This window comes from Chinchilla lanigera, unplaced genomic scaffold, assembly GCF_000276665.1.
Source record: "Chinchilla lanigera isolate Chin_1 unplaced genomic scaffold, ChiLan1.0 scaffold00025, whole genome shotgun sequence".
Lineage (NCBI taxonomy): Eukaryota > Metazoa > Chordata > Mammalia > Rodentia > Chinchillidae > Chinchilla > Chinchilla lanigera.
Window position 1 is genome coordinate 25200760 of NW_004955426.1, and position 14012 is coordinate 25214771.

Genomic DNA, 14012 nt, shown 5'->3' on the forward strand with positions numbered 1-14012 from the left:
TATTACGTATTGATATCTTCAAAGTGGTTTCTCAGGAAAACAAATAGAGACATGCTAGATTGATCAAAGAAGTAATAATTAACTGTTCCTTTCAGTAAAGTGCTAGAAACCACCAGCACAACTAGGTTAGCTATCCCGTTTATACGTACATACATACATAATTTCCCCTTCTTTCTCTTCTCTTTTCTCTCAGCCCAGTTGTTCTTTACTTTTGAGCATTTTCCTTTTAACTCACAATGTCTGTCATACCTCCTAATTTTTATTCACTCTTTCAGGTTTTTACACTAATGAAACAATACATTGTTTACACATGCAGGTCTGGTTTTTTTCACTTATGAGTATGGCCTTGAGTTGTGACCATTTACCTGTAAAAGCCTTGAGTTTATCTTTCTTTATAGCTGAGTAATATTCTATTATATAAAAGCATCACAGTTTTTTTTATCCATTCCTCAGTGGATGGACATTTGGGTTGCATCCACAATTTAGCAATTGCAAATTGTGCTGCTATAAACATGGGTGCACATATATTGCTGTGATATGATGTTTTCAGATCTTCTGGGAAAATACCCAGAAGGGGAATAGCTGGGTTGAATGGGACCTCTAGACCTAGTTTGCTGAGGAATCTCCAAACTGATTTCCACAGTAGTTTCACCGGTCTGCATTCCCACCAGCAGGAGAGAAAAGTTCCTATTTCTCCAGAGCCTTGCTAGCATATGTTATTGGTTGATTTCTTAATGATAGCTGTTCTTACTGGGGTGAGATGAAATATCAATGTTGTTTTAATTTGCATTTCTCAAATGACTAATGATGTTGAACATTTCCTGACGTATTTATTTTCCATTTGTATTTCTTTATCTGAGAAGTGTGTATTCATCTCAGCTGCCCATTTTTTGATTGGGTCCTTGAATTTGGGGGGCTGATGCTTTTTAATTCTTTATATGTTCTAGATAGAAGCCCTTTGTCTGAGGGACAGTCAGCTAAAATTTTTTCCCAATTTATGGGTTGTCTTTTTATCCTATTGGTGATTTCTTTAGATGTGCAGAAACTTTTCAGTAGGATGAGATGCCAGTTGTTGATTCTTTGAAGTATTTCCCGTGTGGTTTGGTTTTTGTTCATGAACTCTCTGCCTACCCCTATGTTTTCAAGATTTTCAACTACTTTCTCTTGCAATAGATTTAGTGTTTCTGTTTTAATATTGAGGTCTGTGAACCATTTTGACGTGAGTTTGGTGCATGGTGTTTGACTTGGTTCTATTTTCACTCTGACTTACTGCGGTGGGTTTCTCCTGGGTAGGAACTGAGAGCAGTGTGTTGAAAGGATCACCGTTTGTTAGAGAGGGAAGTGCAGCCCTCAGATGGGGCCTTAGTTTCCTGAATCTGAACAATCCTGCTGAGAACAAAATGAGATATTCTGCCTGGGCAGAATCTGTACCTAATCTTCTCGAAGTCATAAAACAAAAAGTATGTGATGCTCTGTTTAAAGCTGTAGGAAGCAGTCATGTTTATTTGCATTGGGAAAATGAGATTAAATCAATATGGCTAAACAGAGTCTGCTGTAATCAGCATTTTCTGTATCCCAATTATGTTTTATATAGTAAAATGAATGCATGCATAATAATAAGAAACAGAAGGTGTGGTATCTGGCATTTTTATAACTCTGTTGTAAAGGTTAGGTGTTTGGAAATCTCAAGGGAAATTAAAGATGAAATTTATATTTTTAACTTTTAGCCTAAATTTGATTATATTTTCCTCAGTTCCTAATTCAGAAGAGTTATGGATTCTTTGAAGGGGAAGGCATTTAGACTTACCTGGTATTACATACGTCAGATAAGATCGCCTTCCTTCCTGTGGCCAAGGCTTATCCATTGCTGAAGATAGCCTCTAATTGTCTGGCAGAATTAAGGATGTTTTATTGATACAATGAGTACTTTTCTAACACAACATATGTGGTCCCCCAAATCACTAAGCTATGCAAAATTGAATAATAAAGACCACAAGGCTTGTAGGGAAAAGCTGTGTTAGGGGTACACACTAAAAACATCATCTGTGATGCTCATAAAGAGATAGCTATCAATAAAACATATACGAGGCATATTACCCAGAAGAAGGGCTGAAGCAAGATTACTGGGTGCAGCTTGAGAGTATCTTGGAGTGATGGAACAAAACCAATCAGAAATCTGATGGATAGTGTAGCACCAGATGGACGGGTGTAGTTTCTAACAGGTAGTGAATTGATGGAGACGTCTGAGGTTTGTGCACACAGGTGTGTTTCATGCATTCCTATGGGAGCTGATTGGACTGCATGCAGTTTTTCTTGTTCTCCCTGTGTTTCTTGGAGATAAAATCAAACATAGAAAATGCAAAGTTTGTGAGATGCTCATGTTATTTCTTAATACAGCAATTCTCAGTGGAATGAATCCAAATTTTCAAAACAAACATTATAACACAGCTGATGTTATGATCTATTCCTTGGTTTGGGAGTCTCAAAGCCAGATTTTCAGAGTTTAAGAGACTTGGATGTGCTCCACATACTTAGAAAATTGACAATGGCTCTTCAGCTACTCTCCTAGCAGCATCTTGCACCCACTTCCTCTGAATAAAGTTGAGAGTGAAAGGATGAGTATTTCTCCCCCCAAGAAACTTTCTGAATGTGCCCTCTGTAAACATTTAAAATGGTTTGTATTCATTGTCAGTATTCCATATATTCTTTAAAATTCTTAGGGAAAAATGAGTATTCTTTTATAGATGCAACTTTGTACTCTTTCATAAAAGACTAAAACCCCATTGTTATGCTGACTTCTTGGCTGGGCAGGAAAGTGAAAGGTCATGTACATCTGTGATCACGCAAGGCCACCTGCTCGGAAAAGCCTGGCTCCCAAGAACCAATGGTGCACACCTCTTCTGAGTTGTGTTCTTAGTGACATTCTGGTGACAGCCCCAAAACTGGTCATGGTATAGGACACTAAGGAAATTAGCAAGTGCTATAAACCAGAGCCCTCTTCTCCTGGGAGAGCTGACTGTTTACATTTTTTCAGGACATTTGTGATTTATAAGTTGCTTTTCTTCTGAAATATCCAACACAGAGAAATACTGCTTACCTTCTTCAGGTGAACGTCCACAATCTCCACTAAAACATATGAAATATCTCAGAGTCAGGGAACTTAAGTCTAAATTTAATGGCATTTGCATCTTTGCTGTAATTTATTTATTTATTTTTATTTTTTGTTTTTTTTTTTCCGGTACCGGGAATCGAACTCACAACTTTGCACTTGCCAGGCAGGCCCTGTGCCACTGATCTAAATCCCCAGCCCCTCTTTGCTGTAATTTAAGAGTATTTCTTTTTTCCTATTTTCTATGAAGGTGGTACTATGTCATCTTCAAAATAATCATCCGTTAGGTAGAAAATGATTATTCTGTTTTATAAAATTGTATACATATATACAAAATCTAAAAAAATTTCTTCTCCTAGCTAATTCAGATTTATCTTGATTTTGTTGCCTAGTGAATTTCTTTCATTTTTTTTATTTGAGCAAAAAATAATTGTACCATAGTTCCCCCTTCAATTTCACTTTTCTTGTTTCAGTTTCAGGTCAGTCAACTGTGATATGAAAATATTAAATGGAAACTTCCAGAAATAAACAATTCATAATTTTTTTTTGTAACATGGGAATTGAACTCAGGACTTTTGTGCTGAACTACATCCCCAATCCTTTACAATTTTTTATTTTTATTTTGATACAAGATGCCCCAGGCTGGCCTTGAACTTGCAGTCCTCCTGCTTCAACCTTCCAGAGTGCTGGGAATACAAGAGTGTGCCACCATATCCAGCTTAATGTATACATTTTAAATAATATTTATTGCAGTATAACTGCTCTATTTTATTATTAGTTATTGTTATTAATCTCTTCCCATGCTTAATTTATAAATTCACCTTTATCATAGCTGTGTTTTCGCAGAAGAATTATAGTATACATAGGGTTTGGTATTATCCATGGTCCCTAGCATTTACTAAGGTCTTGTGACAAATCCCTGATGGATAAGGAAGGACTATTATAATGAGCATAAGAGTGATTTTGTCTTATTTCTATAGGGCTATTTCTATAGGGCTTATTTCTATAGGGCTTATTTCTATTGTGGCTAATGTGAAGAGAAAAATGTTTTTACCTAAAGCTCTGAACACTGACTGACTTCTTTATTTGTGTAGATAGAACCTCTATATAAGTTGGTACAGGAAGTACCTTGGGCTTCTGTGAAAAGAGTGTATCTGAAATGGGTTCTTGAAGAGTCCCTGGATGTGTTTGACCTCTGCCATTGCCGGCAGTGGCGTGGCCATTGTTGGGGGACCCAGTGTCAGTGCCACTGCAAACCACACACCAAAATGTGGGGTGTGAAAAAGGAGTCCTCATAGGGAATTGTGCAGGTCAGTGTGTGCATTTCCTTTGGTCATGAAGGAAACACTGGAAAGGGAATTAACCCCTTCTTTCTGGGCTTAAGATGTGCTTCTTGATATATGATGAAGTAAAATTGCATTTGAATTTAGAATCTCCCTCCCTTGTCCATCCTTATAGTATAGTTACTGTGTCTAAGACTTTTTGCTGTTCTCTTTTTATCCACCTGAATTAATAACCCCACTGGGGCTCCCACTTCCTATTCTCCATTTGAGTAGAAAAATAGAGTACGGGCCAGGTTTGGAGTTGCACACCTGTAATCCCAGCACCTGGGAGGCTGAAGCAGCAGGATTGCCATGAGTTTGAGGCCAGCCTGGGATACACAGCGAGACCCTGTCTCAAAACAGCAACAACAATAACAACAACAACAAGCAAAGCAAACAAGAGAATAGAATATGGTTTAAATATTTTCCATAATTATCTCTCTAATGCTGTGCTGCAATACAGGTCTGTGGAGCTTGTGCTCACATTTCCTCACCTTTCTAACAATACACTCTTTGAAACATCTCTACTCCTATTTTGCATAATGAACAAACACACAACTAAACATTGGTTGCTTATAGACACACATTAGGAAGGCATACTTACCCCCAAATGTCATCCCAAGTCTGTCCGGGTAAACTGAAATTCCACCACTGTGATTTCTTTCTTTGTGGCTTGGATTTCCAATTATCTGTTAAAATGGGAGCACCTCCTGCTGGTAAGCACTAGGATATCAATCATAGTGTGTTACGCCATTTTTGCCACCTGTTAACATAGTCAGGACTACTTTATTAAATAAAATCTAATATGATAGTGTAAGGAAGGTCATGGGAAATATGTAAATTGGCTTAGGTTTTTTTTTTTTTTTTTTTTTGGTTTTTCTCCGGTACCGGGAACCGAACTCACAACCTTGCGCTTGCCAGGCAGGCGCTTTTGCCGCTGAGCTAAATCCCCAGCCCCAATTGGCTTAGTTTTGATGTGTGTAATACTGAATCCTTGTGGAGTGCGGAGAAGAGGAATGTGGTCACCCAATAGGAGATGCTTAGGAGCAGCAAATACTCCTGTGTCAGGACACAACGCTGTCAGAATACAGAGCTTGGGGAGAATGGTCTCAGAGATCGCTGTCTAACTAGGAGAACAAGACTCTTAGAATATGGTTCAGTTTGTTCTTATTTTCCCCAGGGGGTGTGATAGGGGAAAACACCAAAAGAACCATGAATCTCAAATAGGCTCTGTTTGGGGGTCAGTAAACTAAAAGACACAGTAGGTCACGCTCTTTTCATGGAAAGTCCGTGCATTAGCTATAGGAACTTGTCTTACTGGAGACAGGTGAGGGAAAGTCTGGACTCAGCCCTCTGGCTGGTCACAGTCTGCATGTGGCTTTGTTGGTGGTCACTACAACACTGGATGTGGCATTTAAACACTCTGTATTAGAGCCTATGTGTATTAGATAGAAATGATGGAAGACCTCCTGCCTACCTTGGCTGATTGTTGTGAGAAGTAAATACTGTAAATGATATAGTGTACATGAAAGTGATTTGAAGCAGTTATAAAATAATGAACAAATTCAAAATATGCAAGGAGTTCACTGATGCAGCCTTACTATGGATATTCTGAGTCAGCATATGGAATCCTTCTGGTTATTGAAAAAAACCCCAGTGAACAGAGCAGCAGTAATCAATCCCAGAATTGTTTCTTCTTCCAGTACATACCTGACAAGAACCACGGCAATAAACTCTGAAGCTGTCCTCTCAAAGAATTTGTTGAAGAGCCTCTCTCTTGTCTTCTAGGAGGGATTGGGCAGGTTGATGGAGGTTGAAGTTGCTGGTTCTCATGGAGCCTCTCTCTTCAAGGGAAAGAAACAAAGACCTGAGAATATAATAACCCATATCCCAGTGTGGATGGGAAGTCCTGCATTGAAGAGACAACTGAAAGCAGGCAGTGTGAAGATGAAGAGCTGAAGCATTGGCAGTAATGGACCGGACCTCTGGGCAGTTACATTAACACAGTGGCCTCTACTGTAGAGCACACCATGGCTTTAGAGCACATGAAGGCTGCATGGAAAGACTAAGAAAGTGCGTGGTGTGGTGACTTTTAGCAGTGACTGCTTTGCCATGCAGCACTGTGGTCAGTGGTGGTGGGGAGCATATTGTGGCCAACTTGTGTTTGTGTGTATAGATTTTTCTGACACCAGTGAGGCATAGGGCTGAGTAACCAGGTAGAAGCCAACCGAGTGGGTTTTTTTCTTTTTTTTCCTTTTTGAGACAGGATTTCACTATGGAGCTCAGGCTGGCCTTGAACTCACTTTGTAGCCCAGGTGGGCCTCGAACTCACAGTGATCCTCCTGCCTCAGCCTCCTGAGTGCTGGGATTACAGGCGTGCACCACCACGCCTGGCCCCGAGTGGATTTTTTTTTTTAATTTAAACTTTTACTAAAACATGTTTGCAGTACATAAAGATGACATTCATCATGGGGAGTTAGTCCCAGTGGATATGAGTTGCAGCTTTGGCATCCAGCCAATCTGCCACCTATTTGCTAACCTATTTGCATAACCCATTTGATTAACCATGGCTAAGTGACTTGGCTTAGCTCTAAGATTCTAATGACCATGCTTAAATATCACATGCTTTCTCATATGTAGGAAACACAAAGCATACATAATTAAAGAACAAAACAAAAAATAGATGATAGGGAGATCGATCTTTTACAAAAGGGAAAGGGACCAAGAGATGGAGGCAGGAGAGAAGGGTGTGGAAATTGATGAAAAAAGAACTGAGCTCTGTTATGTACATGGACCAACTGCACACGAGGAATGTACACATTGTGCTCTGTAAACATGTACCCATAACAATTAAAGTAAATTGAATAACAGCAGTAGGTAAATCTGTAATAGGATGTTGTTAGAATTAAATGAGGTTAGTCATATAAAGCAATTAGCACAGTGGCCGGCACATAGGAAGCATTTAGTAAATATTGTGGTCATCTGGCATGAACTTCACATTTACAGGGAACTTGCAAAAGCTACTTTAAAAATATGGAGTTGACCCAGTGTGTCCTGGTCCAGAATTTCCTGTGCCGTACCCCACTGTTTATGCTGTTGTTAGAAGCCTCTTCTGCTCGGGGTTTTGAGAGAAAGTTCTCATAAAATAATTTGAATACCGTGTAAGTGTTGCAAAAGGGTAGGGAATTGAGCTGAGAAGCAGGCAACACTTGCAGGCTACTTGTGTGCTTTCCCTCAGATTTTGTCTCTCTAGAGCAGAGATTACACTGATAGCATACTGACCTCACTCAGAGGTACTACTGAAATCTACTGGTTAATGCTGGATGACATCATTATTATTATCGTAACTACAAATTCCTGCTAGGGAATTGATTCTGTTGATGGTACATTATCAGGGTTAGGATTCTTGTAGGCTTAGGATTCTTGCCTCAAACCTTATCAAAATTGTTTTTGCCCAGGAATGTGCTGTCACTTATGTGTATTGAAGAAAAAATGTAGACATTGTGACTCTCTCTTCTTCCTTATTGCCTTATGAGGGGTAGAAAGAGCATGGTTGTGGAAGTCCAACTGACTGGACATGAATTGAGCTCTGGTACTTATTAGTTCATAATCTTGGATAGGTTCTTGAAACTTTCTGCGTCATTATTTTCCAAATGTCTCGATCAGTTGCTATGTGTACTGTAGTTTTTATTTTATTTTATTTTTGGGTTTTTGGTTTTTTTCCGGTACCAGGAACTGAACTCACGACCTTGGCTATGTGTACTGTAGTGAACGAATGCACATGTGCAAAGCAACAGCCGTTGTGCCTGGCACATAGTAAGTGCTTAGTAAGCAGTAGTTACTATGTGGTCTTGACTTTTGGGAAGATTAACTCTACTTTCTTCATTTTCAACACAAAATTCATTCTGTGTTAAAGGAATGTCAGAACCCAATAACAGGAGAAATGTAAGTTCTGAAACCGGTGAGCCCTGGAAGTCATATAAACTAGGCATGCTGTCCAAAGACTTACCTCTGTTTTCATTTACTTTCATTTTTACTAATACATGTTTACCATACATAATGGTTACATTATTGTGGGTAGTTGATACGTGAATATAATATATCTAATTCTTCTTTTTAAATGTTTCATCCCTTATCCCTCTTCTCCTTCCCTGCTGCCTCCAACTTTTGCTACCCTTTCCATTTGCAAAAGCTTCATTTTCGTCATTATCTTCCCCTTCAGTTCTCTTATTTTCCATCCTCTTTCCCTCCCCTTTATCCCCTTTCTCCTCATTGTTTTTGCATACACCGATCATGTAGCTGTTTGAATGACTGTCTTTTGGTGTATCAAGTTTACATGTGAATTTTCTAACATAGGACATGAACAGATACTTGGTTGTAAGAAGGACAAAAAATCACATAATGAATTTATACATTATATGCTTTCAGATACAAAGGAAAAATTCAATATAATGCAAAATATTTATTAAACTCTAGAATTCAATCACATTAATCACCTTTTCCCCTCCCTCCTTTCAGATTGCTTGAACTACACTGCTCTCCTTTGTCTTTGTTCCCCAAAGAATTCTATTCATCACCTCCTGCATTGAAAGAAGGATTTTTTTCAAGTTGGTTATGAAGAAAATGTATATATACTTCAAATATTCTAAGTTCTATATTTCTATTGGGCCATTATCTATTTCCTTTCTTCATAGTGAAATAGAGCTAAAAATAGTGTGAATTTTAATTTTAGTGGTAAAAGTTTTAGTTTGTGACTTACTCTTTGGCCCGAGGTGATTCAGACTTTACAGAAGTCAGTACACCTTCTGTGTTATGGGAAATCAGTACTGCCACCCACTGAATTAGAAATGTAGTCTTGTCAGAGGGCTACTAAACATTGCCACTGTGAATATAAAGAATATACAGATGTTTCCTTATCCTTGCCAATGAAAAGAATCTTTGAAACTATTAAATATGAGGCTTGAAATAAGGAATTAAGTTTATTTCAGGAGTCAAAGGACATTTAGGCCAGTTTGTGTTGAGATCTGGGTCACTGTAGTTTTCTAGTTTAGAAAGGAACACCAGTCATCTGCCATTTACCATTTTAGGGACTTGATTTGGTTTTGGGGCTATACAATTTAGGGATATTCTAGCAATTTTTTGTGGTAAGGACTTGGTTCCCAAATCCCAGTAAAGTTTTGTCGTGATTCACATAGAAGATATCACTCATCACGATGCTCTCAATACTGCCATTTTTACCTCTGTCATGAAGGATTTTTGCCTCTTAAATTCCAGGCTCTTGAGCATCTTAGAGTTGCTGAGGTTCTCCCAAATGTGGAGAGAAAGAATAAGAGAACCTAGCATCTCTAATGCCCATACTGTCCCACTAGAGTTGCCACAATCCATGGAGTTCCTGCAGAAACAGGCTCAGAGAGTGGAGCGCAGGAAATTCAAGTACCTTTAAACCATGAGGCTGTTGTCACTCCAGGTTCCAGTGCAGAGTTTTCAAACACTGCTATACAAGCTGGCCAGATAGAGTTATCCAGGGAACTGAGACAGGTACTATGCCGCTGAGCTATATCCCCGGCCCTCAATCCAGGGAACTTAGGAAGAGACTGATGCTTCCTCTCACTTTTTCTGATGGATAGGTTTAGGGTAGAGACTCAAAGGTGACTTTTAAAAATTGCTACAGGTTGTTCTGGCATAGTGTCAAATTCAGGAATTTCTGAGTTAGACATGCATGTTAGTCTATTTGCAAGGTGGAAGAAAGTTTAGGTGCAAGAATCTAGAATGAACACAAGCCCTTCCCCATTTTCTTCAATACCAACTTGAGCCCTCTGCTTTTTACCATCTTCCATGGTGGATCAGCCAAAGCAAAAGCCAGTGAGAAGGAGGGAGCAGGAAAGTTTGCTATAATCCCTAGAGTTGAGTTTGTCTAGGTACCAGCTCTATGTTTGAATTTCTTACCCACCTGCTGAGTGGCAGGTCACTGGAGGGTAAGGAAGGAAACAAGGAGTGATCCTGAATGAACAAAATTATCTTCTACAGGCTCACACTTTAAATTCTTTGCTCACCATGCAAGCTCACCTCCCAGCATTATAGGCTAATAAAATGCCCTCGTGGTCTGACTTAACCACAGCACTCTTTCTACACTTAAGAGTGAAGTAGAAGGGTCGAGATGGGGAAGACTAACATTATACATTCCATAAACTCATGAGTGAGAGACTTGAACTTTGAACCAGCTGACAAGATTTTGATACTTCTGTGTACTCATATTAGCACTTATGAGGTATTATTGCCAATCAACATCCCTATCCTAAAAGTGTAAGAGAAAGAAATTACTTGAGTAGCATCTGGTAAATAAATGCTTAAAATAGCTTGAATAAAATGCTTAGTATAGCACATAGTATGTTGGGACCAATTGATACATTATAGTATAGTAATCAATACATTATATATACATGTCATTAAGGCTTTATTTCAATTAATGGTTGTAGTAGTGTTGTTGAAGTGTACTACACATGGAAAACAAGTTATAGAATTTATAGACAATTTCCCAAAGCAGTGATGGAATATAGATTGTCTGATGATTAAAAGAAGCCATGATTTATGGAGAAAATAAAGCAAAATGAAACATTTTATTAATGCAAAATAGACAAATGCAACCTTTGTCCATTTTTACTTTTGTTTAGGGTGAAGATGCCAAGCTTCCTCTTGGGAAAAACATAGTACAAGCTTGTAATGAAGGACATTCTTTTGCTGGAGATGCTGTTGCCAGATGTGGAGAGATTTACACTGGATTGTTGGGGAAATGCATTGTCAGAGTGGCTGACCCTGTTTATTCTGTTATCTTCCTATCACTGGGACACAAAACCTGACACCCACAATTTAAAGGAGGAGATTTATTTTGACTCACAGGGTCAGTCTGGGTCAGCTAGCTCCAAGGCAAGTGCAGGATGGCAGAGGGACATGGTGCAGAAAAAGGTGCTCAACTGATGGGAGCTAGGAAGCTAAGAGGGAGGGGAGTAGCTGGGGACAAGAATACACTTCGCTAGGCCACACCCTCAGTGGTCCACCTCCATCCAGCCCCTACTTCCTGACAGGACCTCTAGCTACTGAATTTGTCAGTGGATGAATCCACTGATGAGTATAGTGCCCCAAGAGTCAATGAGTTTTCTTTCTTGTAAGAAAAAGTATTATTAGTATATGTTTGTGATCTAGAGAGTTTGTAATATATATATCACATCTTAGTAATCTTTAATTCCCCTTTCCCTCATCTCCCTCTGTCTCCCTCCATCCATCAAACACATAAAGTTTTTGAGGGATACTTTATTCTAAAACAGAACAGTTACAGAATATAATTTAATATGAAATAATAACTTGGAAGAAAATGAATAAAGATGAATAATACTCACCATGTGCTCCAGGTTCTGACCTCATTTTCCTGAAAGGCTGACATGATTCTGTCCAGGTAGTGACTAGAACAAGCCCCCAGCATTCTCTAGCTGATAATGAATTTAAAAGTTTCTGAGGCTAATTAGAAGTTAGTGAGCTTTCAGTCCGTGATCATCAATACAATCTTTAGAGTTCAGTTTTGAGGCTTGTGGCACGATCTACTTCCTTAAATGCTTTCGATCCTATTCTGCTCAGATAGACATATGAGTAAGAGCATATGCATTTTGTACTAATCTAAATTTGTCTTTGGCTTCTGTCTCAGTTGGAATATAATAAGTTTGTTCAGCACGTGGATAGATGGAGCTGTAGGAATTTATTCTTCCTGAATCAGTTGTTCTATTCTATATGAGGAAAGCCTGGTGCACACAGGCAGATTTTCTCACTTAGCAGTATGGCTATTAGTGCCATTTCTGAGTCATCGGAAATAAATACACTGGGTGTACATGCGTTGGATGTAGTAGATGCTGCCAGTCTCCCAAGTGCTTGTACCAATGTACATCCCTACCGAGTTTGAGACATTTTATACATTTAAAAGCATTCTTTTCTGTTTTCCTTCTTTTCTCTTTGCTTAATTTTGAACATTTTTATATTGATTTATCTTTCAGTTCATTAATTTTTTGAATAATTGTGTATAATCCAATTTTAAGAACTCTGTTGTATTCTTAACTTCGTTTTACAGTTCTACATTTAGTTTTTCTTTTTTTGTCTTTTTGAGACAGGGTGTCGCTATGCAGTTCAGGCTGGCCTTTAACTCACTTTGTAGCCCAGGCTAATCTCAAGCTCACAACAATCCTCCTACTTCAGCCTCCCAAGTGCTGGGATTACAGCCGAGTGCCACCATGCCAGGCTACAGTTCTACATTTACATTTATCTACTTTTTAAATTTTTCAATTCTTGGTTGCTATGGTTTGTGCCTGGATGTGCCCCCAAAACCTTATGCAGTCATGAGGCAGTCTTCTAGAGTTTATGACTGATTCATGGGTGTGAGTGCTACACTCACCCTCAGGCAGGTATTTTGCATACAATGTAAGGGAGGGAAAGAGTCTTGCTCTTGCTGCTCCTCCCTTTTGCTCTTGCTGCTTTTGCTGTTTTTCCCATTGCCATGAACTGTTGCCCTCTGCCATGTGCCACTGTGCCATGGAGTCAGCTGAATATGGACTGAAACATCCACAAACTGTGACCTAAATAAACCTTTCCTTCCTTGATTTTGGGGTCAGGTATTTGTCTCAGCAATGAGAGAAAAATAACCAAGACATTGGTTGAAATTCTTTATCTTGTCTTTTTTCCTCAACATATTAATTGCAGCTGTTTCAAGGTTGATATCCGTTTACTTTATTACATAGATTTCCTGTAGGATTGCTTCTATTGTTGCATTCACTTGTTGGATTTTGGTCAATTTTTGTCTTTTTGAGTGTTAGACTGATTTTGTTTCAATGCCAGACTTTACTCATGAAAAATGAAAACATTAATGCGAGGCTGTGGGTGATGTGTTCCTTGGGAGATTAATTTTGTTCCTGGCAAGCAGTGAGGTTGGCTTGTGTTTGGTTTACCTCTATTCCCAGGGTGTATCCTTTATAGGGTCCCAAAAGTATGGGATTTCTGTAGGGCTCTCCCATCAGCAGGACTAGACTCCAACTTTTGTCCCCTAGTTTTTTGTTTTTCTTATTTTTAAAATTTATTTTAAAAATAAAAAGGAAAACATATTAACAAACAGACATCCATTTACAAATAGCATAGGAACAATAAAAGCAATACAGAGTTACAGACAAAGTGGTAGGAAATTAACAATGGTTGCTGTATTACGTATTGATATCTTCAAAGTGGTTTTTCAGGAAAACAAACAGAGACATACAAGATACATCAAATAAGTAATCATTAACTGTTCCTTTCAGTAAAGTGATAGAAGGCAGTAGTACAACTAGGTTAGCTATCCTGTTTATACATACATACATACATACATAATTTCCCCTTCTTTCTTCTCTCTTTTCCCTCATCCCAGTTGCTCTTTACTTTTGAGCATTTTCCTTTCATTTCACAATGTCTGCCATACCTCCTAATTTTTTATTCACACTTTCAGGTTCTTACACTAGTGAGACAATACATTGCTTATACATGGAGGTCCGGCTTATTTCACTTATGAGTATGGT

The 14012-nt window shown here is 38.7% G+C and overlaps 1 protein-coding gene across 1 annotated transcript in view; it reads left to right on the forward strand.

Annotated features, from left to right (window-relative positions):
* The window catches only part of C7 (complement component 7), a 57435-nt gene that overhangs the window by 27297 nt on the left and 16126 nt on the right, over nucleotides 1–14012 (forward strand). The window contains 7 exon segments of the mRNA XM_013514936.1: nucleotides 1294–1460; nucleotides 4204–4372; nucleotides 4375–4413; nucleotides 6223–6400; nucleotides 8950–9027; nucleotides 11093–11193; nucleotides 11196–11233. Of these exon segments, the coding sequence (XP_013370390.1) occupies nucleotides 1294–1460; nucleotides 4204–4372; nucleotides 4375–4413; nucleotides 6223–6400; nucleotides 8950–9027; nucleotides 11093–11193; nucleotides 11196–11233 (770 nt within the window).